Raw genomic sequence first — 27,418 nt, 5'->3', positions numbered from 1 at the left:
AACCTTTCTCCTCTTCCCTTTTGAAGCAAGACCAATGTTTCAAGATCCCATGGTAGGATAAATAATCCCCATTATAAATATGAAGACTGTTTCAAAAAAAGAATGAGCATATTAAGGGCAACAGTTTATTAACAGTGACTGTAAATTAGATGGCTTTAATAACTTTAATTAGTGCAACACTTTCTGACACAGAGCTTGAGCAGAATTCAGCCGTTCATCCCCATCTCCCTCCTGCACATCTCAGTGTCTAAGGAAATAGCAGCAATTCCTTGTAGTAAAAGTGAAACAGCTCCTATCACAGCAGTGCAGAGCACAGGAGAATACTCTATCAAGACTGTGGCCACTGGCACTCTAAATCAGTAGAAAGGAACAGCGTGATTGCAAAGAAAAGCTTTCAAAAAACAGGAACAACAGAAAATCCAGCTTCCTTGGCAGTCTCCTCATTTCTTTTTCCTTGGCATAACCGTGCACTGCCCAGTCCTGCTTGCTTGCACACTCGGTGAGCTACGAGGGCTCTTGGCCATTGAACTGGGCAGCATCACCAAGGCCAGTGAGTGGCCAGTGAGTGGCACAGGGGGACAGCAGTGTGCCCCAGCTCCCTGACACCCAGCCTGCTTAAAGTAGAGGGAAGCACTGCTGATGGGGAAGCACTTCACCTGTGAAGGTCCAGTCCCATTAGTCATCGAGAAAAAAGAGGCCATTCCAAACTCTGATCTGGTCAGATGTTTTGTGTACTTTGTCATTTCCCATATTGACCCTGTCCGTTTGTCAGTACTGAAAAGTGTCTGCATGTGTACGTGTGCATCCTATTTTAATTTTTGTTTGGAGAAAACATTTTTTAAAGTCAAAAATTACCAGAGTGAAACATTTCAATATTTTGTGTTTATGACTTCTTGATTTGGAGCTCTATCTTTTCTTTAACTATAATTTTTAATTACATTCATTTAAATTTGGTATTAAAATGTTTCAAATAGGTCATACCTTCTTTTCTCGGATGGACTGAAGTACACTTCCTAAAATTTCATTCTGCAGCCAATGCCACACTTGATATTTTGTAACAGGACATTAAAATAAAATTAACATCGCCAGTGGGACAAAGTCTACACCTCAGTGTCTGACCCCCAGTTCAGAACAAAAATGAATTCCAAAAAGTGGACATTTCCTGAAGGACAAAAAAATGAGTTTGTAGCAGGTTCAGATCTAATGTTTTAACTAGCCCACCTTTCGTGAGGTCAGAACTCCTGCATGTCTCCAGAGAATCATGGGTTTAGTGCAGCTACCCCATAGAGAGCCTGTTAAAGATCTACCATGTATAAGGAAATCAACAGCAAGTTAAACCTTAAATTTCTACAAAACTTTACAGGGCATGTGCAAATTAATTTTGCATAAATTAATTTACATCCTGGCTGTTTTTCCATAAATGCCCCAAAAGTCAGCTCTCAGGTCTCAGGCACATCTCCCTGCTAAAATTCATCATTTTACTCCGTAAACTGAAGGTGTTGAGATCTCTTCAGAGAAATGATTGAAGGGAAATTTTGGGGAGGGCAACAGTTCTCCACGACCGAACAGGCAGAGGCCACACATATGAGCAAGTAAAAAGATAAGGAAAGCACCTACAAGCTTTGCCCCACAAAAGTAATCTAACAAAAATAAAGTTTGGGAAAAGCACATCTGTATGATGCGAGGAATGATGCACATGCATCTGGATGCAGCACTTCCAGAGAAATGACTGCCAGTAAAACTTAAGATTTGGGACTCTCATTTCATAATGGGAATGAATATTTTTCTTTTTTTCTAAGCACACAGCTGTTTCCTTGTACTGATGTCTCCTGGATCTCCCTGCACTTATCTTTCCCATATTGTTTATTTTACAGTCTGTGAAGTTCTTCTATAAGAAATGGATAACACACAAAATGTTACGTATGCTTGTGCATGTGTGTGTATCTCCATACTGTTATGGTCCTGCCTGGCCAAGAAACATTTCTGATGCGCTTTCAGATCAAGTTCCACCCATGTGGGTTATTTTTATTTTTCCTTTTTTTTTTTTTTCTTTCTTCCCAGTCTTTGGCTTATGCCAACATTTCCTGCCTAAAACCTCGCTTTGGGCAGCAAAGCTGGGTACATGGTGGCCAATGGTGGCAGGTGAATGGCAACCCAATGCGACACAGCAAGCCTGGGTCACGAATAGAGCAGCGAGGCTGCTGAGTGTGCGCCTCAGCCTCCCAGAGATCTTAATCATGCCTAATTTGTGTTGGAGGCTAAATTCAGTAACTCCCGGAGGCTTTGTAAGAGCAAAGAGCACAAATAGAAATAACACCAAAGGCTTGTACCACAGAAATCTCCTAGGTTAATCTGGCAAAAGATTCCTCTTTCTTTTCTTAATGCAAAGATTTGAAAGGAGGGAATCAGAGACAGGCAATTCCTTTCTGAGGAATTTCTTTATATACCTCCACGTGAAATCTGTTGGTAAAGGAAGAAAAAATAAAGTAATGCTCTGCAATAAAATTTGTACAGATGTAGTCTTTTTTTTTTTTTTCCTGAAATGACATACCATTTCTCAAGGATTTGGTGTAGCCTTTAGTCATCCTCGTTTCTTACGGTTCTCTGTGCTTTGCATGGTAATTAGCTCCATGTGTTATCAGTGGCGCAATGCTCCCGGCTGTTTCTCCAGCAGCCACTGCTGTGCTCCTTGGCAGCAGCTCCTCGCAGCCTCCCACCTGACGATGCCCCACCGCACGTGCATGTGGACGTCTGCAGATCCCCAGGCCACACTGGGTGAGATGCAAAGGCAATGGGCACAGCAACGTTGCAGGAGGAAGAGGCTCGAGCCCTCTTCCCCCCACAGTTCCCCAAGGGTCGCCAATATTTTGCCAATATTTTCACCAACATGGTTTGTTGGAGGGTCAGTAAGGCAAGTTTCTTAGGAAAGATCTCAAAATACAAACAATCTGCGTTCATCAATGTCAGGATGAATACAGGGTAGCAGTTCAGCAACTTAGGGAACAGCAACCTCAAAACCTTTTTTTAAAGAAATTCAAACGTTTATTGCACAGGTGTTCTGTGGCATGTACACTATCAAGAAGGTGGAATGACTGCCCTGTGCAGATTGCAGGCACTTTGACATCATCCTTTTGCAGGTGCTACATCATGCAGACAGCACCAGCACAACATTGTATGGATCAGGCAGGTCCACTCATGCAAATAGAGCTCTGTGCAATTTGGTGCCCACAGGTAATGTAATCTCTGCTTTTAATTCAGATTTCAAGAAATATTTGCTAGTTTTTATTTTTTGTAGTTATAATACAACCATGAAGTTATATTCAACTTGTCAGATTCACAGGCAGTGATGGTTCCCCTGTAGTGTAAGTAGAGATGTAGTGGAGAAGAGAAGTTTTAAGAATGAGAATGAGGAATCTTTTCCAAACCCAGGGCTCAGACACCTTCCAGACCTGTCCTAGGTCCCACAACACTCTGCATTGTATTATGCGATAACACAAAGAAAAGCATTATGGCTGCAAGCCACATGAAATAGACTTTGCCTGTTGTGTGTAAGACATGGATTCTAACTTCTCCACCATTACTCTAGAAACTTTCATATTAACAGTAATGGAAGATACTTACAAGCAAGTCAGGATTCAAAGCAAAAATAAATGTATAAATTTATGTTTGGCATTCAAAAGATGAAGAACAAAGAGGATGGTGTAGAAATCATTTGTTTTTATCTTTTCCAAATATTACTTTATTTTTTTCATAACGTCTTTGGTCTTGCATTTCCAGATTTATTTTTGCCTTTTGAAAGTCACTGTGATCACACTAAGAGAGAGAAGTGAAAAGATTTTTTACTCTCTGCCCAGAGATTTGATTTGCTGGGGAGTATAGCTATAGTTTTAGTTCTGTGGTAATGGAAAGTGTAATTTCTTGCTGATGAGCATCTGCAGACTTATTTCATTACACTTCTAGGAGGAATATTTAATTTTGAAACAGAAGCTTGTTTCTAAACCTACTCTGAAATACTGTTGCCAAATTTACCTTCAGTAACTTTGCCTTGAGAAAAAATAAATAAATAATAGCAATAACAAAAAGCTGTATTTTAGCATCTATGCATTTTATACAGCATAAGGTGATAGGTCATCTCATGCCTCCTTGTATAAGATGGCTATGGAGGAGAACAGTGAACTTTGTGTAGGGCAGCAGATTCATTGCTCTGTAAGCAAAGCACAGAGGATCAGGAATTTACACTCTCCACTGTAGTTAGTGGGATCACAGAATAGAGCAACTGAATGGTTTGGGTTGGAAGGAACCTTAAAGTTCTTCTTGTTCCAACCCCTCTGCCATGGGCAGGGACTTCTCTGACTAAATCAGACTGCCCAAAGCTCCATTCAACCTGACTTTAAACACTTCTAGGGATGGGACATCCACAACTTCTCTGGACAACCTATTCCAGTGCCTCACCACGCTCTGAGTGAGGAATTTCATTGTAATATCTAATCATAATCTGCCTTCTTTCAATTTAAAACCATTACACTTTGTTCTATCACTACATGCCCTTCCTTCTGTCATGGCATCCCTTCCTTCTATCGTGTCAACTGTATGACTCAGCTTGGTGTCATCCACAAACTTGCTAAGAGTGAACTATATTGCACTATGTCATTAATAAAGTTATTAGACATTACCAGTCACAATATGGATGCTCGAGGGACACCACTCACCGCTGATCTCCATAAGAATATATACCAGGCTCTGGGGAAGGAAAAGAAGAAAATAGAGGGAAACCCACACAGAAGAGACAAATAAAAAATAGCTAATACAATTTCTAAAATTCTAAAATGTCCAGAGACTGTTGTGCAGTTTCTATATGCATGTTTCTCTCTGTCTTGTTAGCTTCATTGACAACATGAACTATTTTGTTTGGTCTCCTACCCCAGCGGCAGGGAAGGTGGGACACAGCATTGTGCAGCTCGTGGAGACACTGGTGTGATGAGAGCAGGCCTGTCTGAATGGGACTGCAGCTGCTCTTTAGCATCAGTACACAGGATACAAGTAATTCTCCACAGACTGACTTCGTAGTACAATTTTTTCCCTTTGAAATCAGTGGTGTAACTCCTGGTGACTGTAAAGCTGAAAGGATGTGTTACACCAAGAGTTAATGCAATTCATTTGTCTAACCATCAAGGGCCATACTCAGCAAAGATCAGCTAGAGTGCTGACAATAAAGACCTTATAACTTTTTATGAATTGGCATGAAAATAACAGCCACAAAAAATTATGAAACATAAATTGTTCCCTTACTTATGCATGGCTGTGGTGCTTCTGACCTTGGTTACAGGTGCTAGGCTATGGGAGGCTGTGAATTCAGGTGTCCTCGGTGACACAGCTCAAGCTGGGGAGTGGCAGTGATGGCATTCAGGAACACAACTTGCACGGACTGGCTGATTGTATCATTTGGGTCTGGTAGGCACAAAGACACCCATTTTTGAAAGTCCCTCATGAGTTTTTGAGTACCTAAATTCAGATATGGCACAGAACTATGGTTTTCAGGTGACAAGGACATGGTTTAGTGGGTGATATTGGTAGTAGGGTGATGGTTGGACCAGATGATCTTGAAGGTCTCTTCCGACCTTAATTATTCTATGATTCAAAAACTCAGGACATTAGAAAATCAAATTCCTTTGATATTTGGTGACAGGCACCTCAGAAGTCAGAACCTCCAGGTGTTTTTTGAAAATAAGAGGCAAAGACAAAGCTCACCTCTCTCCTAGCTCTTTGAGGACAATAATTAATCACGCTGACTTTGCTTCCATACACACACAAATGAAAAGGCCTCAAGCTCCAGTCTTCTGTCTCCTGAGTTAGTTCTGTTCTGCAAAAGGAAAACAAACAAACAAACAAAATCTTTACTTTGGGGATTTTTCAGGGAATTTCACAGAACCAGAGTAGCTGAGGCTGTCAGGGCCCTCTGGAGACCACCTGTTCCAAGCCCTGCCCCAGCAGGGCCACCCAGCACAGGCTGCCCAGGCCCATCTCCAGGCGGCTTTTGAAGGCCTCCATGAAGGGAGAATCCAGAAGATCTCTAGGCAACCTCCACCAGTGCTCAGACACCAATCACATAAAGAAGCATTTCCTGGTGTTTAGACGGAACCTCTTGTGTTCCAGGTTTTGCCCGTTGCCTGTTATTCTGGCATTGGGCACCACTGGAAAAAGCCTGGCTCCGTCTTCACTGCACCCTCCCTTCAGGTATTTATGGAGATTGACAAGATCCCCTGAGCCTTCTTTTCTCCAGGCTTAACAGTCCCAGCTCTCTCAGCCTCTCCTCACAGGAGAGATACTACAGTCCCTTCAGCAATTTTATGGCCCTTTGTTGTTCTTTGATCTTCTTTCCAGTATGTCCAGGTACTCCCTTGTACTGGAAGGCCAGAACTGGACACAGTATTCCAGGTGTGGCCTCACCGGTGCTGAGCAGAGGGGAAGAATCATATCTCTTAACCTGCTGGCAGCACTCCTCCTAAAGCAGACCAAGCTACCATTAGCTGTCTTTGTGGCAAGGGCACATTCCTGGCTGATGTTCAACTTGGTGTCCACCAGAAAATTTCATGTGTTGAAGTAAACCCCCCAGAAAATTTGCTTGATGCAACAGCCATTTGTGTGTTGTGGAAAGCTGCTGGAGATGGGCAGCCCCTCAGCTTCAGTACCTCCATCCCATCCCAGCACCACGGCGTGCCCTGTCTTCCCAGTTGTGCTGGGCAGCGCAAGCAGAGCATGGGCAGGGGGCAGCAGGAAAGGTGGGACCACAAGCAGACACTTCTTTGCTGGAAGAAGTCAGGGTCCCAATGGACAACTGAGCAGAGCATGTAGGAGAGGATCGTACCAGCAGGGATAGCTGCTCTGCCAAATCCCCGATTTCCCCTTTCCAGAATGGCCCTGGAGTAAGCCGCATCATTCAGAACTGAATTCCTCTGCTCCCTCAGCCCCACAGTATACATGCTGGTTTTAGGGGTCAGCATTTTAGGGAATCACAGCCTTCTCACAACGGCCATGCTGCCTGCCTGGTACTCGGTGTGGCAGCTTGTGTCACAGCCCCTGCAGCTCTCCTTTCAGCATCACTGCTGCCCATACCCTATATATTGTCAGACTTCACACAGGCAGTATTACTGCAGAGTCTTTCCTGCACAAAGGATACAGACAGATGTTATTTATTTAATATAAATAAAGGCACATATTGGATCTATGTACAGGCACTAACCGTTTTGCTTATGCCTACTTATAGGCAGTATATCTGAAACAGCATGAACCACGCACAAAAGTGGCATAAACAAAATCCTATGAATTTATACAAATATGTGCCAGCCATATGTAAACATTGCAAATATTACATCTTCCTGTGGTGATGATGGGGAATAATTTGAGAATTTTCAGCGGTGCAACTTTGCAGAGGCTGGAAAGACTTGGCCTCATTTCGAAACTGTAATAGAGTTTTGAATATATTTCAAGTGACAAGCGTGTCCTCAAACCTGCTATTTGTTATTTCTTTTTAAAACACAAACAAACTATTTTCTCATTTTGTTTACAGGACAGTGGAACAGGAGATAACAGCTGCATTGAAGAAATATTGCGGGTAGGAATTCTAAAAAAAATATTCTCTTTCTAGTGCCATTTTGTTTACTCTAAAAAGGCAAGAGAACAACAAGGATATTGCAATTACTGCTGTTAAAAATCCTATGCTTGTAGATTGTGATCTTTCTAAGGAACAAGTAGGCAAAAAATATTTACCCACCAAAAATAAATAAATAAATAAATAAATCTGTGTTAGCAACCTTCCAGAGCCTCTGGATATCGCTGCTACTTTGTGCCAGTGTGGCTGACCTTCATGCATGCAGAAGCAGATAATGGGATAAATTATAAACTGAAATGTACTACGATGTTTCAGGTTTACAAACCATGCAAAGTGCATGTTTCCATTAATCATGACTGTCAAAAATCTTAATTTTGAAGGGAGGTCTAGGAAGGTCATTTTCCACCTGGATTTAATTAGAATCCATTATGTAATGTCATTATGTCCATTATGTCCATTATATAATGACAATGTGCAAAATCTGCAGTTATTTCCATATTTCATTATTATTTCTTTTATCCTAGTAATTTCTATTTTATTTTCATGGAGCAAATTAATACACACCCAGACAGATCTGAGCTTGAATCAACTTTGATATTGATTATTTTCTGAGGCAGACAAACTAATAAACAGTGAATCACTTTTATAATTTTAACTCCTGTTCTTTTCAGTTCTCTTTCTACACTGATAATTCAATAATTTGCAATGCTTATCTATCAGATATAAGACTCAGTAAAACACCAAACCAGGTAGAAGGAATGTCAAAACCTCCCTATTATTGTCTGTGCATCCACAGCTTGGACAGCCACTACCCAAATATTTCAGATTGTTTATAAACTACAGGGCTATAAATATTTGGTTTAGAGATTAGTAGTGCATTAAGACTGCTGTTTCTAAAGGCATTTCTCCATTCTCCATGAATATGTTAAATACAGCTTTTAATTCGTAAACTGGACAAAGAGTTTATCGAAGGGTGATTATGATGGATTGCTTATGACTTCACTGGCAGAGCTTTTAGTTAGCTAACATTTACAAAGTAGGCTTTTGTAGGACTGAACTGCATATTCAACAACCCTTAGCCTCAGTCCCTGTTGTTTTGTTACAAATTAGTAGCAGACTGTATAATTCATGAGAGCTTTTTCCATTTTTCATGATGCACTGAGTATATGATGTGGTGTGAGGCTCATTCGCCCCTTTTTTATGCGGGACTTAAAAAAGAGCAGTGAAAGAAGCCAGTCTTCCTCCTTATAAGTGTGAATTGTTCAAGTACACAAAAATGGAGAAAAGACATGGTTCCTGCCATGAGTAGGAAAGTGGCTATATAAGAGGTCCTAGTCTCATACAGTCTCATATGATGCAAAGTGCACCGTATGACTAGGGATTGTAAGGTACACCTTCAAGCTGGTGCTGTCTCTCTACTTCGACTCTTGGGCACATTCCTCAAGAAATATTTTTATGAAGCTTCATGATAAAACATGCAGCATGTTCTTGGATGAATAGGACCCTTTTCTTCATGAGGATTAATTCACAAATTCTTTTACTTTGGTTAAAACCTGAATAAATCAACCCACTACAAGCAGTATTGCCAAGACCTCTTTTTCACGTCTGAACAGATCATGGTGCTGGATGCAATCCTGTGTCTCTCTGGAGAAGGCAGCTTAAGAACAAAAATACCCACCAGGGTGCCTGGGTGAGGAGCTGGGCAGAATAACTCTTCCTTCCAAGGACTGCCGAGCTGCTCTGCAGGGCACTTTTCCCAGTGTCCCCCAGAGCAACAAGCTCCTCGTTCCTCCAGCATCTTTTACCTTTACCATCTTCTTTCTGAGTTAACATTCTGAAAACTCAGGTTCAGAATACCTTAAAGCACACAAAGTGATACATGGGGTTTTCAAACCTGGGAGTCTGGCTTCTCACAAAGCAGGAGGTAGTAGGCAGTTTAAGCATACTTAGAGCTCAAAAGACACACTTCACATCAGTATCTCCCTATCTGCTGAGGCTTAACATGGCTAAAATGCAGAGTGCACCATTTTCATCCTCCAGCTCCTGTCCTCACATGATTACTCAGTCATTGTGGATAACCTCTCCAATCTGCCCATCCTCCACGTCTGTAGCCTGGATATCTCTTTCTATTCTGAACTTCTCTTGCAATGATTTGTCTGAGACTAAATGTAAATCTTGCAGACTGCTGCTCTGTGCCATTTCCAACTGAGACTCTTTATTCACAAATGTATAATTCTGGTCTAAATTCTCTCTAAATTCTCTCAACAAATGTAATGTTACCCATGTCCACTCACGCTGCTGCACGGATCATTTTCCTAGCTTGATGTCATAGAATCATAGAATCACAGAATGGTTTGGGTTGGAAGAGACCTTAAAGATGGCCCATTTCCACCCCCCTGCCCTGGGCAGGGACACCTCCCACCAGACCAGGTTGCCCAAAGCCCCATCCAGCCTGGCCTTGAACGCCTCCAGGGATGGGGCATCCACAGCTTCTTTGGGCAACCTGCTCCAGTGCCTCACCACCCTTATAGGAAAGAATTTCCTCCTTCTATCTAATCTAAACCTACCTTCTTTTAGTTTAAAGCCATTACCCCTTGTCCTATCATTACCCTCCCTGACAAAGAGGTTTCTTGTAGGCCCCTTTCAGGTACTGGAAGGCTGCAGTGAGGTCTCCCCAGAGCCTTCTTTTCTCCAGGCTGAACAACTCCTCCTCCCTCAGCCTGTTTTCCCCTCCAGCCCTCTGATCTTCTCCATGGCCCTTCTCTGGACTCATTCTAATGCTTCCGTGTCCTTCTTGTGCTGGGGCCCCAGAGCTGAATTCAGGGCTCCAGGTGGAGTCTCATCAGAGCAGAGTGGAGGGGGAGAATCACCTCCCTCACCCTGCTGGCCACGCTGCTTTTGATGCAGCCCAGGATACGGTTGGCTTTCTGGGCCACAAGCTCACATTGCTGGCTCATGTCGAGCTTCTTGTCAACCAGTGCCCCCAGGTCCTTCTCCTCAGACCTGCTCTCAATCCATTCTCCACCCAGGCTGTACTTGTGCATGGGATTGTCCTGACCCAGGTGCAGGACCTTGCACTTGGTCATGTTGAACTCTGAGAGGTTGATACAGTCCCACCTCTCAAGCCTGTCCAGGTCCCTCTGGATGGCATCCCTTCCCTCCAGCATGTCAACCACACCACACAGCTTGGTGTCATCAGCAAACTTACTGAGGGTGCACTCAGTCCCACTGTCCGTGTCATCGACAAGGATGTTAAACAGTGCCAGTCCCAACACCAGCCCCTTAGGGGCTCGTCACCACTCGTTACTGATCTCCACCTGGACATTGAGCCATTGACAGCAACTCTGTGAGTGCCATCATCCAGCCAATTCCTTACACACCGAGTGGTCCATCCATCACATCCATGTCTCTCCAACTTAAAGACAAGGTTGTCATGCAGGACAGTGTCAAATACTTTGCACAAGCCCAGGTGTCAGTTGCTCTTCTCTTATCCATTAGTACTGTAACTCCGTCGTAGAAAGCCAACAGTTTTGTCAGGCATATGTCTTGCCCATATCACATTTGTCTTTGCATCTCATCACTGTCATCTCCTTCTCTATCACATCCAGTAGAGCTATTTGTTTCCACTTTTAAAGCCTCAAGTCTACCAATCAGTGCTGACATGTTAGCTACCACTTTAGCACACCCAATAATGCCAGCTTCTGTCACCCAGCAATGTGCTAAATTTTGCATGAATTAATTTCTCCCATACTTCCCATCAGATCAGGGAAGAGCCTTAAACACTTTCCCTATTACCTCCATGCCTACCATCAGATCCCCTCTTAAGAGCTTCCTTTTTCACAAGAACTGTGGAAAAACGGTGGTAAGGTCAGGGGTATACCTCTGTTTCCCATGCTTGAACATTGCTGTCCCACATGTCCCTTCTACAGCCCAGTCAGGCCAGATGGATCCACCTGCTCTCTTTTGTCTTGAAAAGTGAGCTCTCTGAGTCAAGGACTTGTATAATACAAAAGCCATTCTTAGGTAATCTCACAGTACAAATCAGTATCAGCAGCGGTGGTTGTTACTGATAGTGCAAATAGCAACAGTAATAATGTGCCACAGCTACTCACTTCGTAAATTACTGGCATCCAGACTTTTCCAGGTACTGTACTCTGGGCCCTCTTCTTGTGCTGAACAGATCCATTCACTTTTAACGTGGATTTTCTGGTTTTCAGAAACAGGGAAGGTCGTTTCCATGGCTTTGTTGGAGGTGCTATTTGCATGATAAAGCTAAGGTTTACTTCTGCTAGGACAGAATGTAGGCAGTTCCCATAAAGGTGTCCAGAGGCAGAATGACGAAGATCCAAGGAAGCTGCAAGCTTTGTTTCTCCCTCAGAAAAGATGCCTTATCACTGGCACACTTAAATGTGTTTATTTTAGGAAGGGCCACTTTCCCTTTCTTCTGCTGCTTTACAGAACATCAGAAAAGGAAGAAGATGCTTAAAAATTTATCTTTTTAAGGAACCCCACTATAGCTGTCTCTTTGACAACACAAAGCAGAAAGCATCCACCCTGCCTAGATACTGCGTTCGTAGCATGTCGGATCTTCCAAGGGATAGACACTTCCACAGCAAGCCCCAGGTCCTACTGAAGGTCCCAGTCAAGATGAAGGGCGGTAGGAGTAAATCACACCTGCTCCAGCTGCTTCCCTGTGTCTCCTTTCCTTGGTGTGTGAGAGGAGGCCCGGGCTGGTTTGTGCACAGACCCCGTCACCCACCCACAGGTTCCAGGGCACAGCCAGAGCTAACGTCTGGACTTGGGCTTCCAAATCAGCTTAGGCATAGCTTGAAAATCACCGAATCTTATCTTGCACTAACTGTGATGGGAATGTATAGTTTTTTGTGCTGTCTTGTGCAACGCAGGGTGCCACGGCGTCAGTTTTTGCTGATGTGTTTTTGCTGCACGTATCAGAGCTCTGTAGACTTTGTAAACCGACAGATCATTCTGCACAAAACGGCGGCTTCCAAAGAAAGCCCCCAAGAACTGAGGCGCAGAACCGCTTCGAGTCCTGAAGGAGGTTGATTAACAAGACAGTAACCCTGTCGAGATTGGAGCTGTTGTAAGGACTCCCGCTGAGTTTATAATCACTGCAGGAATCCTGAACCTAATCTCACCCCGTGCACTAATTCAGAGCAACTTCTTCAAAGTGTAGTGACTTCTCTGTCCAGCTGCAGGCACGCACGTCAAGGATAGAGAGACTTCTAAGGAGAGACTTCGAAGTAAATAACTGCAGTAAGACCAAGTTGCAGATGTAATGTCAAATTGAGAGAGAAAAGATGCGTTACTTGACTGTAGCTATAAAAAGCAATTCCTTGTAAGCTTTTGCATTGTAGGTGGAGGACATGGTTGAAAACTTTGAAGCGGAAAATACGAGTTATACTACTCAAATATCCTTAATTCCACTGTGCCCTGAGCATTTGCTGCCTGAATTGCTGAGACATACCCAAAGCCGATCTATTCCCTGCCTCTGCTAGAACACAGGCTTGCTAAGTGAGATTCATAATTTTGGCTGATTCCTATTTGCTTTTATTAGTGTGTGAAAGTGTATATTCTGTTATTACTGATGGGGTTTGGAGTAAATGTTTATTTTGCTGTATTACGTGCAAAAAAAAATGGGAGCAGCAAGGATCCTGTCTCTCCATTAGGTTAACTGTTGAAACCGATATCTGATACACTCAGATATACATTCAGAGTGTATTTGCAATGGATTTAAGGAGAAAAGGGAGCATGTTGGGCGTAGGCGATTCAGGGTTTGTAAGATAAGTGGTTTGAGATTGATCTTCCAGCCTTAGCTGTGATTTCCTAGAGCTGCGGTGGCTTTGTTGAAAGGAAACCCACATGCAATCTGAGCTCTGGGCCTTGTGAGTTCCCTCTGTTTTTTTGGGTTGACATGAGAAGTGTCATTGAATTGGGGAGAGGCGTTTGCAGTGTGGAGTGCTTGGCCTGCAAACACCATTTGGCTGCAGGAGGCAGAACCAGCGGGAAGCTGATGGAGCTTCCCAGAGCAACAGGAGCACAAAGCAAGGACTGCAGGGAAACCAAACACAACCAGTCAATGCAGAAGAAGCCGTTCCTTTGGGACAGTGAGGAGCAGTGGGGAGGCAGGTTGGGATGTGGGATGGAGGACAGGTAAGGTTTTTTTCAGGAGAGAAAAATAAGCTAGGGAAGCAGTGAAAGGACTGAGACTGCAGCTGCAAACATGCCAGAGAAGGATAACTGCTTGGTGCTGCAAGCCTCCTGTGCAGGGTCGAGTGCCCTCAGGTGCCCTTACAAATAGGCTGTGACTCCCCCTGGCCACAGGACAGCCACTTATGAAAACATGGCATTTTAAATGTGATGGCTGCAGTGAGTAATTTGCTTGAATTTCTCTACCTTGTAAAACTAGTCATAGTATGTAAAACACAGGACTCCTTATTTGAGCAAGGTAAAAAAACTGAATGAAAACAGCATCTAATTCTCTATTTTTCCCTTTCCCCACTTGGGATCCCTTGGCTCATTAGCAGCCTTGCTAATTCTTTAGCAGAAAGCATTAAGGATCAACCCATCAAATATTCAGGGTTTTTTTAAACCTGAACAGCCATATGTGCCATGAGATCAGCTGCACTCCATCAGCTGATTGAATTAAAACAAGAGCAGAGGTAAATTAGAAACTGTCTGCACAAGACAAATCCTGTGAAAACATGAAATCCTACCAAACACACCGTCACTGTGAATAAGCATCACAGTCAGCGGAGCACATGTCAATACTTAGAGGGGAGAAAAATCAGTTTCTTTGGGGTAGGTTGTTAGTTCAACAACTGTGAACTGCTGCCTTGTAAATGTTAATGACTGTAAGATCCCACTGGCTTCAGTTAAGCTCCTGGTGGAGTCGGACATGTGAAGAATTACAGAACACAAATATGGTAATCAGCCATGTATTTCTAACCACTCGCCTTGCTTTCCAACGCAGAGGGAAAAGCCCACAGGTGGAACAGGACCCACGTTGCCGCACTGCACGAGTACAGGCGTGCAGATCAAGAGCTACCTCTCTGCAAGCAGCGTGATTTATTGCAGTCTCCCTGCTGGAAAGAGACTGCTGGGCAGCTCTGGGAGAAAGGTGGGGAGGCCACCCTCAGCATGGCACCTTGATGGGGAAATTCGGATTGTTTTTTGTGTCTGAGCCGAGGGGGAAGCTGCAGGGGGAACCCAGCAACTTCAGGCAAAAGAGAGGCGGTGGGGGAGAGGGAAGGTATGAAAACCTAGAAGAAGCCCCGATGTGCTGACACAACCTTTCTTGTTCTGTCTCATAGAGTACAGAAGTACTCTAAAGTGATAGAATTGCATTAAAAATGTATCAGAGGCATAAAATATCATTCATTTTCACTGTAATCTTTCAGAAGAACTTTCACAACACTGCTTTGCTTTCTGTATCCTAAATTTCAGAGCAATTCAAGCACAATTTTGGCAGAAGTATACCATTAATTGCATTTCTTCAATATCATTCTTTTTGTATTTCTTGCTCAAATAAATGAAAAATCGTACTGAAGAGTGTTTAGAAAATGTGCCATTTCAACGAGGGCACTAAAACCCAGAAACATTAAGCCGTAGTTAACCCATCTAATTCAACCTCCAAGAACATTGTTCTTTTTACCACACCGTGACATCCAGCTCTTTTATTCAATACCTTTTCTACAGCAGTTGCTGTTTGCAGCGATTTACCTAGGTCAGCTTTCCTCCAGCCTGCCAGCCTGGGTACCACCGGTGGTGTGGATGACAGCACTGTGGAGCTTCGTCAAACTCTCTGCCTGGACCTCATCCAGCTTCTCAGTGAGAATCTGCAGTCCTATGGTACCTTGTGCTGCTGTAGCAAAATTAGCAACCATAGCACAGCCAGGTGAAGATGTTTTGGCTTTGTCCATGTAAGCAGCAGTGACTACAGAGTAGGCATACCTTTGTACACCGTCATCCCTCTGACTCATCAAACCTTGGCAGCTTTCTGGGTGCACCATCTGTACGTGGTGCCTTGGCCTTTCTCTGCCTGTCCTCTACTGGCAGGGTCTCTTTATTACCTCTTTCTCCATCCAAAAGGCTGTGGGAAGACTCATGACTTTTCACAGCTTTTGTTCCTTGGAGGTGGCCCCAGACTGGCTTTCTCAGGTCATCGGAGTCTCTCTCCAGGTGATCCGCTAGTCGTCATCAGCCTGTCTGAGCAGAAATTGCTTCTGGTTTGGGAACCGTGCGTGGCACATCCTCTTTTTTGCCCACATTGTGGCTTTCACTTGTCAATAAACATTCAAAGCCCATTCGTCAAACCCAGGCATGTCTCTTCCCTGGCCCTGAGCATATAAAATGGCTGTACAATACAATGCTAACAGTGATAATGTCAGCCAACTGTTAATTAGTTGTACGTCAGCAGACCCCCCTGAATTGCCACACTTGGATTTTTGCTGTGTTCACTGTCATTGCTGAAGACAGTGTGTCAAAGCAGTCTGAGGTTTGTAGTACATGGTATTATGCATAGTTTGTTGTGTGCAGTGTATTTAAACCTTGAACTTAATGAATCTCGGTGTCAATGAAAAATATCACTCTAAAAAGGCAAAAACTATAAATAGTTTAGTGGAAATAGGAGATCAAGCTAGCAACCCTTATGGTGGGAATAAGACTTACAATAAATGCCACTCAAAGGTAACCTCTGCTTCTGTCTCCTGGGTCCTGATGGGACATGGAGGCACCTTCTGTGACATTAGCCATTCATGTAGTGGGGCACTGACAGTTTCGTGCACAGCAAAATATGACCTGTTTTGAATTGAATAGAGTGGTGCAGAGGAAAGAGACACGTATTCTTTTTAGAGCGTAAGTATCTGATGTGTGATGGATTTGTATTAGGAAGAGGCAGGCCATTATAAAAGAGATGGTGAAACACTACCATGCTAATGTGGTGGAATTAATTTTCCAAATTGCTGTTTTGTAGTGAGTGTGTACACCCTGTTATTTGACAAGGAGAGAGAGAATCCAGAATGAATTATCCAGCCTCTCTGCAATACAAAAATAATACAGTAAAATACTTTCTAATTTTTTCCTCTGTTTAGAGTGTTCCACAAAGCTGGAAAAGAGGCACAATCACCATCTTGTTCCAATACAGATAAATGATTCCTTGTTATTAATGGCAAAAGGCCAGATAGATCCTCATTTTGTCTCTCCCTGCCACAGCTCCTCTGAGGCCAACAGAATTATGCATATTAATACCAGAAAGGATCTGCACTCTCAGTCCTAATGAAAGAAGAATAAAATTTGGGTAATCGCAGATATTCACACTGCTATGAGCCTGAGGTTTGGTGCCTTCAGCTGTCAGCTTTAGAAAACAACCTACTTTCTACCCCCATTGCTAAGATTCACTTAAAATGAAGCGACACCACAAAGGCAGCGTGACTTGAGATGGGAGCATCCTCCAGTATGCTGAGAGGAACCATCCTCCAGAGGCTTTCTTCTTCAATGTGTATTCTCCCCTCTACATTTCTGAATTTCTTAACAAGTAGTTTGTTTTCTTCCTGGATTAAATTGGGCATTACGGAAGCTGGATCATTAGAACTAATGCATCAAGCTGCTTTTATATGGTGTACTTTCCGCCCAGTCTAATGTTCCTGTTTTCCTCACCATGTTGCCAGTTATGGCTGTAGAGTAGGGGAAGGAGAGACAGAGGTCTTCCTGCAGTGTGTGAATGTTCTGGGATGGTACACTGCAGTTGTGGCTGCAGAGCTACACAGGCACTGCCCCACTGTCCCCCACGTGTAAGGATGCAGCCCTGGTTTGCCCAGCAGTTTGTGAACCCACAGGGTGGCAGACCTCCTGATGGCCCCATACTAAGATGCATCTCTGAAAACCTGCATTAGCTTGGATTGTGGATTTCAGTGGTTGTTGTTACACGTGTACTTTGGCCATGTGCCTTTTCCTGTCTCTTGTGCTAATATTTTCAGTAGACGTGCTCTTATATCTAAGAAATTTCTGTGTGGTGCCTGATTTTCCACAACTGAAGATGATCAGTGGGAGCACTCCCACCACTCTGTCCCATTTTGGTCTGACCCAGGAAGTGTGAGCTCTCTGTTTATGTCTCAGAGAGGTGATTTCCCTCATTTGGGAGCCGAGACAAATATTCTCTTGTTAATCTTGTTTAATCATATTTAGGAGCAACACATGAGCTAAAAGTTAGCTTCACTTGGCAGAAAGACCAATTAAGGAAATTATGGGAGAAAAGAGGAGCCTGCTAAAAGGAAATTAAATCACTTTCAAGAATATTCCATTGCAATGTCTATACTAATAAATAAAATGGACTAATAACCATTCTCTTGCCCTGAGGCCAATCAGCACAGCATGGCTCATGTCCAAGGAACTAAACTCTTACAGCCACAAAGCAGAGTGGTTTCACCCAAGCTGCCTGTGCAGAATGGCTCCTGGGCATGCATGGATTTTGTCGGCAAGAACTGGCCCAGGTCACAACTTATTGGTGTCAATAATTTAATAATATGGACGACTGTGAGTCAATGTTCAGGCATGTGGCCCCGTGGAGTGTTAGGATAGGTGTGGTCCAGCTTTTCCATGCAATGTGCTAGGCTTCCTTCTGCCTTGTACAGAAACTCAAAGACCCTGGAGAATACAGTGCTAGCCATGCTGCAAAACTTATGATTGGAAATCTTAAACAGTTTTAATTCCATATATTTTGGCATCTTTTTGCTTTTGTAGTTTGTTATGCTTGGGACATAGTTAGTTGTTCGTTTTTTTTTGTTGTTGTTTTGTTTTGTTTGTTTTTGTGGGTTTTTTGTTTTGTTTTTTTTTTTGGTTGGTTGGTTGGTTGGTTGGTTGGGTTGGGTTGGGTTTGGGTTGTTGTTTGTTTTGCAAATGTGAAAAGTAAAAACCATTTCTTAAGGAAAGAGAAGAATGTACAATCATTGGTCTGCATGATTCAAAATGCTCAAAGTTCAATAGAATATTTTAGGAGAGACTGACTAAATACCAATCAAGTTCTGACCAACCAAAATGCCATAGCATCCGTCCTTTATGGTTAGTGCTAAATGCTGTTTGCTGTGCATGGTGCATTGTGCCATTCTTAGGGTTACTTTAGGTTTAGAAGATTATGGAGTAGAATGCTGTCAGGTGTGCTTCAAAACTGAAGTGCTTGGAAAAGACCCAACTATTTCACATAGAAATTATTGATATCGCCCTAAATAACGGTGTTCCGAACTCAGTCCTCCAGACAGTACCAGTGTACAGGTTATAATGAAGATGGTGATAAACCATCACACTTCTGACAGTTTCTGAAAGCTTCATTTTTGCCAACAGAATTAATTTAATTAAAAATACATATCCCTTACAATAGTATTGACTACACTTAAAGACACCAAGACATAAAAGGGCTTACATATAAACTTCAGTTAAAAAACATGCAATTTTATATAGAAATTGCAGACCTGTCACTTTACCCTTGGGGAAAAGAAGTTATTCAGAACAATAACAATAACTTGGTGGGAGAGAAAGTGGGCTTCATGCAGTAAAAAAGTTTCTTTCCAGCTGTGTGGGTTTTCCACGGGCTTTTTCTCATGGATCTTATCAAGTTATTTGTTATTTACTCATGAATGCTGAACAAATATCGAGCAAATACAAGACATTATTAATTTTCCTAGCATTGCACGTATGCATATGTAATGGTTCATTATAACCCTGAGTTTTCAACATATTCCAGTGTAAACGAGAAGAGCCAATTAAAAAAATTGTAGACCCTGATCCAACCTTTGTTGACTTCAGATCCTGATGTTGAATTGAGCACCAAAAGAGAAAATTATGCCTATTAAATCGAGTAAACATTTTCTTCATTTATCTGGGTGGCTTTTTCTGTCAGTGAAAACTATTTTTTTGCTAAAAATGCCAAGCCTTAGAAACTTAATGAGTATTAATGAAAAGCTGGAATAATTTAGCATGGACAAAAAGAGGGTAATTTTCCTTAGACGTTTCGTTAGTATGAACTGAATCCTAAAAGGCCTATTCTCCTTGTGGCTTGTCAGAATAATTCTCATTATAGTCAATAGGAACCAGGTATGTATGCATCAATAGCAGAAAAGACTGCTAAATATAGTTGCTGCCGTGGCAGCTAGTTCTCTCTCTCGTTCGTCAGATGCGGAAGCTGAAAGCTGCAGCAGCCTCACAGCACAAGAAAGATGAGGCCTGAAGAATTTTTTTTCCTGGGAAAAAGAGGTATGAGCTCAATTTCCAGGCTTTTTAGACCTTCCATATGTGGATGAAGAGTCTGCAGCCTGCTGCGTTTGGGCCCACAAGGGCCAACGTGCGGTCAAGCTTCCCTGAACCAGAGCAGACTACCAACATTAGTCATATATGTCATGTTTTCTGGCATATGTGACCACCATTGCAGACAGACATGCAGGTTCTGCAGTTGTTCCAAAACAATTTTTTTTTTTACTTTTTTTTTTTTTTAACCTTTAGCCAGAGATGCAGTGTACATCTCTAGGGAAAGCAATAAAAGATCTGCACACTTTGCCTTGCCTAAATTTCCCCATCATTTTTTTTTTTTCTGTCACTCCTCTGCTGCCTTGCTTCTGTACATGACATTTCCACCCTATCTTCCGGGCTCAGCCTGGCTTTCCCTCTCCCCTCCCTCCTGGGCAGCAGCATCTTTCATCCTCCTTGGTGTCTCCCCGCTCAGAGAGCTGCCCCTAGGCTGTCTCCTCCTAAACAAGCTGCCTTTGTCTTCTAGGCCCCTGGGGTCTCACAGGAGTCACTTAGGCTCTGTGATTTTTTTAAGACTCAGGATTAGTATCTGATATCTTTTTTCTCTTGTCTGGGATTTTCTGCTGTCCAAATCTAGACCCCCATGGAGTGGGGGAAAAAAAAAAAAAAAAAAATCCCTTAACCTTTTGTTTTCCTTGGTTAAGATCTATACAGGTGCTAATAGCTATTAACCTTTTCACGGGCAGATATTAACTTCTTTTCCTTGTCTTCATAGCACATGGAGTATAAAGCATTACAGAGTAAAAAACAGCCATAAGGAGTTCATAAATTATACATAGGCAGATTCCCCAAATCATCATGCGGTCCCTTCTGCAAAAGATGCTCTGTATCAGTTATTGCTTCAGTTGTTTATGTACCTTTCTATATCTTATCATTTAAGCTTTCATGGATTCATGGATTTTTTCTTTCTTTCTTTTTCTTTCTTTCTTTCTTTCTTTCTTTCTTTCTTTCTTTCTTTCTTTCTTTCTTTCTTTCTTTCTTTCTTTCTTTCCTCTTCTCTCTTTTATTTTTATTTTTATTTTTTGGTACTTTTACTGAGTTCTGATTTAAAACAATTCCACAGGAATCTGCATTCTTATGCCTCTCTCTGTCCCTTTTTCCCAGTAGAAAACATGCAGATTGGATGGACAGGTGGAAGGAGTTCTCAGCTAAAACACAGACTTGCAGTCTTTGGTTTCGGTGTTCCATTTCTTGAACCCATGACACTGGCGAAGGACCGAGCCAGCCCACGACCGCCTGTGCTTTAGGCACTGTCATGTAGCCCCTGGCACTGTTTCTCACTGCAGCAGCTTTGCAGACACACGAGGCTGTGAGCCGAGCTTGAGAATGTCCCTTCTCACACACTTCACTTGGCAAAAGCTAGTTCAAAAGTCATATGGCACTGAAAAAGCCATGCCAGCTAAATAATGTATGCAAGTACTGGCAAGCTCAACATATACTGAAGTGGGCTGGTCCGTGATGCATTTTTTTCTGTTTATTCAATTGCCAAAAGATCCTTTACTTGGCCAAGAGCCATAGGATTGGTTATCATTGCAGAGCACATCCTAGAAACCATGCAGAATTTGGGGCCAGTAAGAGATATCTAAGTATGGTGAAACCTTAATTATATGTTCCTTTATCATGTGCATGTCCTCAACTTTTCCACAAAAGATTCAGCTCTTACTCAATTTTTAAGGCTATGTGTTATCCTAAGCATGAGTTTTTCTACAGTAATGATAAAATCAGGTCTTACAAGTAAAAACTTAGGTGTCTTTAAAAAAAAAAAAAACAAGGTAAGGATTTTAAAGCATTGTTACCTAGGCAAATGCATTTTTATGGAGCTCATATCCCAGAATAAAAGCACTTTAAGAATCCTACAACTAAAAGTGTGTTAAAATACATGAAAATTGAGCATTCTGCAAGGCAAGGATAATGGCAATTAAATGCTGAAGCCAGTAGGGGTAAAAGGGAGAACGTAGCTGGTCACACACCCTTCCATCCTAGCCATTCCTCCCTGTCTCACATGTGGCTGTTTCTGGATCCAGATGGCTGCAGCGTCATCCCAGCCAAGCACTGCACTTGTCCCTGGTGTGCAACAAGTCTGGCTCCTGCTCTGAATCACCTCCATGGCGTCCCGGGCTCCTGCTCACCGGCTCCTGTGAGAGCAGGCACCTAACCCAGAGTTCAGTGTGCAGGCAGCTAGCTTGAGTGCCCCTTGCAAAACAGACACAGAAGGGGCTGGTGAAATCTTTATTGACAGCCAAACTCTTTGCATTAGCTCTGAGCAGAAGGGATGCACGAACCTCACGGAAGATCTAAAATGTGAAACGTTTTATAAGGATCCACAGAATTAAATATATTTTTCAACAAAATGCTGCTGGTCCACCTGACTCCATCTAAACTGGTGGTGGCTAAGACGTACTTCTAATCTTATGTGTCTGTGTCCTACCTGTATAGCATCAACTTGCATGCATCAACACATGCAAGTTTCCTGCACTAGAGTTTCAGCTCAAAACAAACAAATAAACAACAATAGTAATAAAAACCACCTGGATTCATGGATTGAAAAGAGTCACAATATAGTTCAGCTGGGTCTCACATCTGGATGGTGGGAGGACAAGGAGCGTGGAGAGTGATGCACTGCACTACAGGGAATTTGGACTAAGCCAGAAACAAACCAATATGTTCCAGAGCTATCGAATGTTTAAGTTATTTATCTTTAAATAGAGATAAGGCGTGAGAAAATCTATAAAATGCACAACCACATTTCTCTGTGAAATTACAGAGTTTCTTCTGTTTGGAATAATGATTGTAAATTCCTCAGTATCACGGAGACTATTTAAGGTCACATCTACCAAAGCATATTTGAAGAAAGTTCGGACCTTTTGCGTCTGCCACTTACATTCTGATTATCTGTCTGGAGGCAAATCTCCTCATTTTGGCGTGTAATGAATAAAATGCACAAGTGGAAGGAATCAAGATAATGAATTTGCAGGATAATTTTACTAATTATCTTGTTGCTGATCATAGAACCAAGCCGCTGCAAGTCAGTCCTTCCACAGTTATTAATATGCAATGCCTAAAGCTGTTCTTGTAACATTTATTACTCATCTCGCTGGCTCTACACTAGTTGATAGATTTCTATTAAATTTCTAAAAGTGAAGTCAGTAGCAAGTTCCTCGTTTTAAATGTAACACGGTAAATTATACAGATTCACCAAAATGTAAAGTAAATGAGAGCATTTAAAATAAGATGTTTTCTACTGCATTCGTGTTAGGTGATGAGATGAAATTTATCTTGCCTTGTTGTAGTTATTTGTTGATAGGTATCTAACCTGCATTATGAATTTAATCTCCCTGTGTCATGGGAGAGAGGCTGGGACAAATTGTCCTCTGGAGATGCCTCTCTCCCCATTGATTACAGAGGGATTCCAGTCAGTTGACAGAAATGGGCCATGAACTTTTTTATGACTAAAGCGATGAGAGATGAAAGCTTGTTGTTGAGGAGTGAGAAATAGGAAACTTTTCGACAAGAAAAAAATAGAAATAAGTAATAGTACAATGAGATAATGATTGCCCCCCAAACTGTTTGGTTGGCAATGTTTAGAAGATGATAACTGGAGAATGCAGCCCTAGAGCCCATAATGATCATCTGCCTTTGGAAACAGCTCAAGAACATGAGTAAGCATATATCAGGGCAAGCCACTGATATCCCAACTGCAGCAACGTGACAGACAGGCTTGGGAGCCGTGGCAGGATGCTCAGTGTGGCTTTAGGATAAAGGAACAAATATGAACAGAGATGACTGAGGACGAAAAAATTTCAAGTCAAAATACATGCAACAAAGACAAAAGCGAACACAGTATTGGGGAAGTGACCGGTGGGATTTTACTTTTCTCTTCTACACTCGAGATGACCAGAAGGAGCTCACTGTTGGGACAGCCTCCTTGCTGCCCAGAGCAGCTCAGAGTTGGCTCCCTGGTTTCATTGACCACAAATTTGAAACTCTGTGTGCTGCCTTTGTTACTGTGACTTCCTCACACCCCCTCCAGCCCTGGGAAAGCAGCATAGCAGACCCCCTCTCTGTGCCCTCATTTCTGTTTCATCCTAACCAGGCTCTGTAGCCACCTTGTCTCTACCTTGTTCAGCATTGGTTTTAACAGATTTAGATCTCCAGCCTGTAGTGCTTGACACTGCCCAAGTGATGGAGAGCATTGCAATGGATATACAGTTTTTGCTTAGAAAAAAATAAAAATCATCCCAAAATATCCATTCAGACTACTCCTGCAGCAAGCTAAAACACCATAAAGTTTTTGATAACTAAATCCATTTGGTGTTTTATCTCTTCCTTCAAATCATTTCCCTGAATATTATACAAAACTACAGCACAATAAAAAACAGTAATGGTCAGGCACTTGGCTTAATAAAAGAGTCTTTTGAACTGCTATTATAACATAGAAAAGAGGTCAGCCATTTCAGCATAGATCTTAAAGTTAGCTGGATATATTTGTAATATTAACAGAAAAATCAAAGCTGCTTCTCTGCCAACCATGCTGCAAATAGGGATGCTGCAAATAAGGACTTTAGAAGCCCCAGAGGATCATGCTTTAATAACTTAGTCATCTAAAAGCACTGTTGCAGACAACCAGAGGGTACAAAATAACCCAGACCAGAAATGATCTGACTGCAGAGAGAAATTGGAAGGCAACAGGTTTTCTCTAGACAACTGGATAAAAACCTAGATGGTTTTGAAAAATAAGCATTTATCATGCTGCCTTTTTAGTTGCTGTTTCATGGTTTGGTTGTGTTTTCTCTCCCATAGAAGTTCATCAGAAGCATTAAAAGCAGAAATCAAGTGCTATTTGCAAGTTTTGTTTTTGTTGTTGTACAAAATTGAGAGCATACTGTGCTATAAATAAAAGCTTGTAAGTAAATTCCCAGCATATTAAAACCTGCCTAACAGGAGATTAAGATGGTCTGAAGTCACTGACTCAGATCATAAACATTGCGCTGTTAGCTGAAATGATTAATCACTTTGGTACAAAAGAAAAGAGGAAATTTGTTAAAAAATAAGCAGGGGGCACGATGCTAACTCCAGGGGCAAGCTGATTGGCTGTTTAATAATGTATAACGAAGTGTGTGCCAGATCAAAAGCAAATCACATGCAGCTGGCAGAAAATGAAATGGCATTAGGCAAAGTATTTGTCTAGCTATGCGGCTATTTAGGAAAGTACTGTATATTAATGTAATGTCTATTAAAGCTTTTCGAATTAATTTTTGCTGATAGGGACCCATAAATAAAACACGATATATGCATTTTATATAGGGGCATGCACACATATATATGCGTTATCTATTGTAAATACTGCAAACATCCAGTTACATCTTTGCACAATTATTGACAGCTATTCAGGTTAATTAAATAATCTTGAAATTCTTATTTTAATCGTTACAGTGTGGGAAAGTGTGCTGAATAGTTGTTACTTGGTTTTGTTACAACAGTATTTTTGCTGTGACAGACTTTGACAAAAATCTATGGTAGAGGGAAGAAAAGAGAGGTGCACTGATGTAACACCCCTGCTCCTCACGGGTTACATCGCCGCCTTTAACATCTGAAAATGAAAGAACTGTCTGCCTTGCTTTTGGTGGCATTTGAATGAGCCAACGCAGCAGCAAACATGGGAAACCAAGGAGCTATGCTCACACATTATGCTTTTCCATCATCATTCAGTTTTTAAGACGCCGATACTCCTCCGTGGCTGAGTCTCGGCTTGGGGGAAGTCTGGAGGCACATGCTTGTGAACCTGAGTGCAGTGTGGACCTATTTTTAATCTAGCAGAAGTCTGGAATACAATGCCTGGCCTGAAATCCCAAGGCTGTCTCTCTCCTCTCCTGCCCTATGGTCTAACCATTAGTTTGTAAATGTGACCTGTTGTGCCTTCTGGGCTCACAGCCTGGGTTTTCCGCCTTGCCAGAGGTCCAGCTTCAAGAGGAGGGAGTGAGCAATGTTCCCTGCCAAAACTTAGTGTAGTCTGAAGGTCTCCTGGGGAGCAGGAGCCACCTCAGTCTGACAAGTGCCTACAAGTCCCTGCTTCTGGGCCAGGTGCTATTTAGATTCTTGCTTCACCAGCTTTGCTCCAGCTGTAGGCCCGGATCTAATCTCAGGAATTAATCATAGGAGCTTTCCAGCCTCCTATGGAAGGCAAAATCTTTTCTATCTTCACAAATCTTTCTCTAGCTCTCCTTTCCTTGCATTGGGTCATCCACCACATGGAAAGGGCAGCCCTACATGTGCTGCCTAACAGGTACAACACTCACTTAGGGGACAGAGCAGCTCGAGGTGAGCCCCAGCACTGCACAGGACATCATTGAGCTCACGATGCCAAGGGGGAGAAACTGAGAAGGCTAAAAACACGTTAGCCTTTTGGACAACCTGTTCATGGAATCGTGGAATCATTTGGGTTGGAAGGGACACTTAAGATGATCAAGTCCAACCATCAACCTAACACTACCAAATCCACCACTAAAACATGTCCCTTAGTGCCACATCCACATGTCTTTTAAAGACCTACAGGGATGGCAACTCCAGCACTTCCCTAGGCAGCCTATTCCAATGCTCGACCACCCTTTCCATGAAGAAATACTTCCTGTCTAAAACCCCCTTGGCACAACTGGAGACCATTTCTGCCTCTTGCCTAATGCAGGGTCCTGCTTTCTCCTTGCCCGTTCCCAGGCTGGTTGCTCTCCCCTCCGCGCTGCCCATTGCTTCACCATTGAAAAGCCAGCACAGAGGGAAGGACCCAAAATTAAACTCCTGGGTGGGCACTGAGGCTGACCTGAGCAGTGGAGCACCAACCGGCCTCTCTGCACTCCACACTCATCTCCATTAAATATTTCAAGGGATGTGCTGCTCGGTGTCATTACATAACAAGCGACACCGCTCTGCCGTCACGCTGTCCTATTCTTGTCACTTCGCAGCAGAGGCAATCAGCTGATGCAAGGCGGCACGCGTTTGGAAAAACAGAGCTCATGCAGATTGGCAGTTCTGTGCATTTCTGGAATTATAAACAACAGTTAGTTTCTGTCACCGCTTACTAAAAACATAGCACAGCTACCGAAATAAGTGAGCACTTAAGGGAAACCCAGACCTTTTATATCTGCCACTTATTTCCTGATTATCTTCCTGGAGGTCAGGCCCTTCATTTTGACACTTAATGAATAAAATGCCCACGTTGCAGGAAATGGGATAATGAATTGTGAAAAGACATAATCAGCAATGACTAAATAATTAAGGGAATTGAAATGTAGAGTCATGTGGGAATGTATTAATAATAACATGATTTTTCCATATGCTAAAAAATTCTGCCTGTTTTTAGAAAATCAGTCATCACACATGCTCTGTGGCAAAAAAAAAAAAAAAAAAAAAAGTTAATGTAGACTAATAGGAACTGTAATTAGATGTTCTGCTTTTAAACAGCTGAATAAAAGATGAAATCATATAGAAAGTATATTTAGA

At 42.4% G+C, this 27,418-nt stretch overlaps 1 protein-coding gene across 3 annotated transcripts in view; it reads left to right on the top strand.

Annotated features, from left to right (window-relative positions):
- AFF3 (ALF transcription elongation factor 3) overlaps positions 1-27,418 on the top strand; it is a 336,736-nt gene that overhangs the window by 141,341 nt on the left and 167,977 nt on the right. For all 3 annotated transcript variants that reach the window (XM_083821502.1, XM_083821501.1, XM_083821503.1), the window contains exon 4: positions 7,568-7,612. In XM_083821502.1, the coding sequence (XP_083677628.1) occupies positions 7,568-7,612 (45 nt within the window). The remainder of the gene's footprint in view (positions 1-7,567; positions 7,613-27,418) is intronic.

Source organism: Anser anser, assembly GCF_964211835.1.
Source record: "Anser anser genome assembly, chromosome: 1".
Lineage (NCBI taxonomy): Eukaryota > Metazoa > Chordata > Aves > Anseriformes > Anatidae > Anser > Anser anser.
Note: the sequence above shows the minus strand (reverse complement) of the source record. Positions and strands in the feature narration are given on the sequence as shown.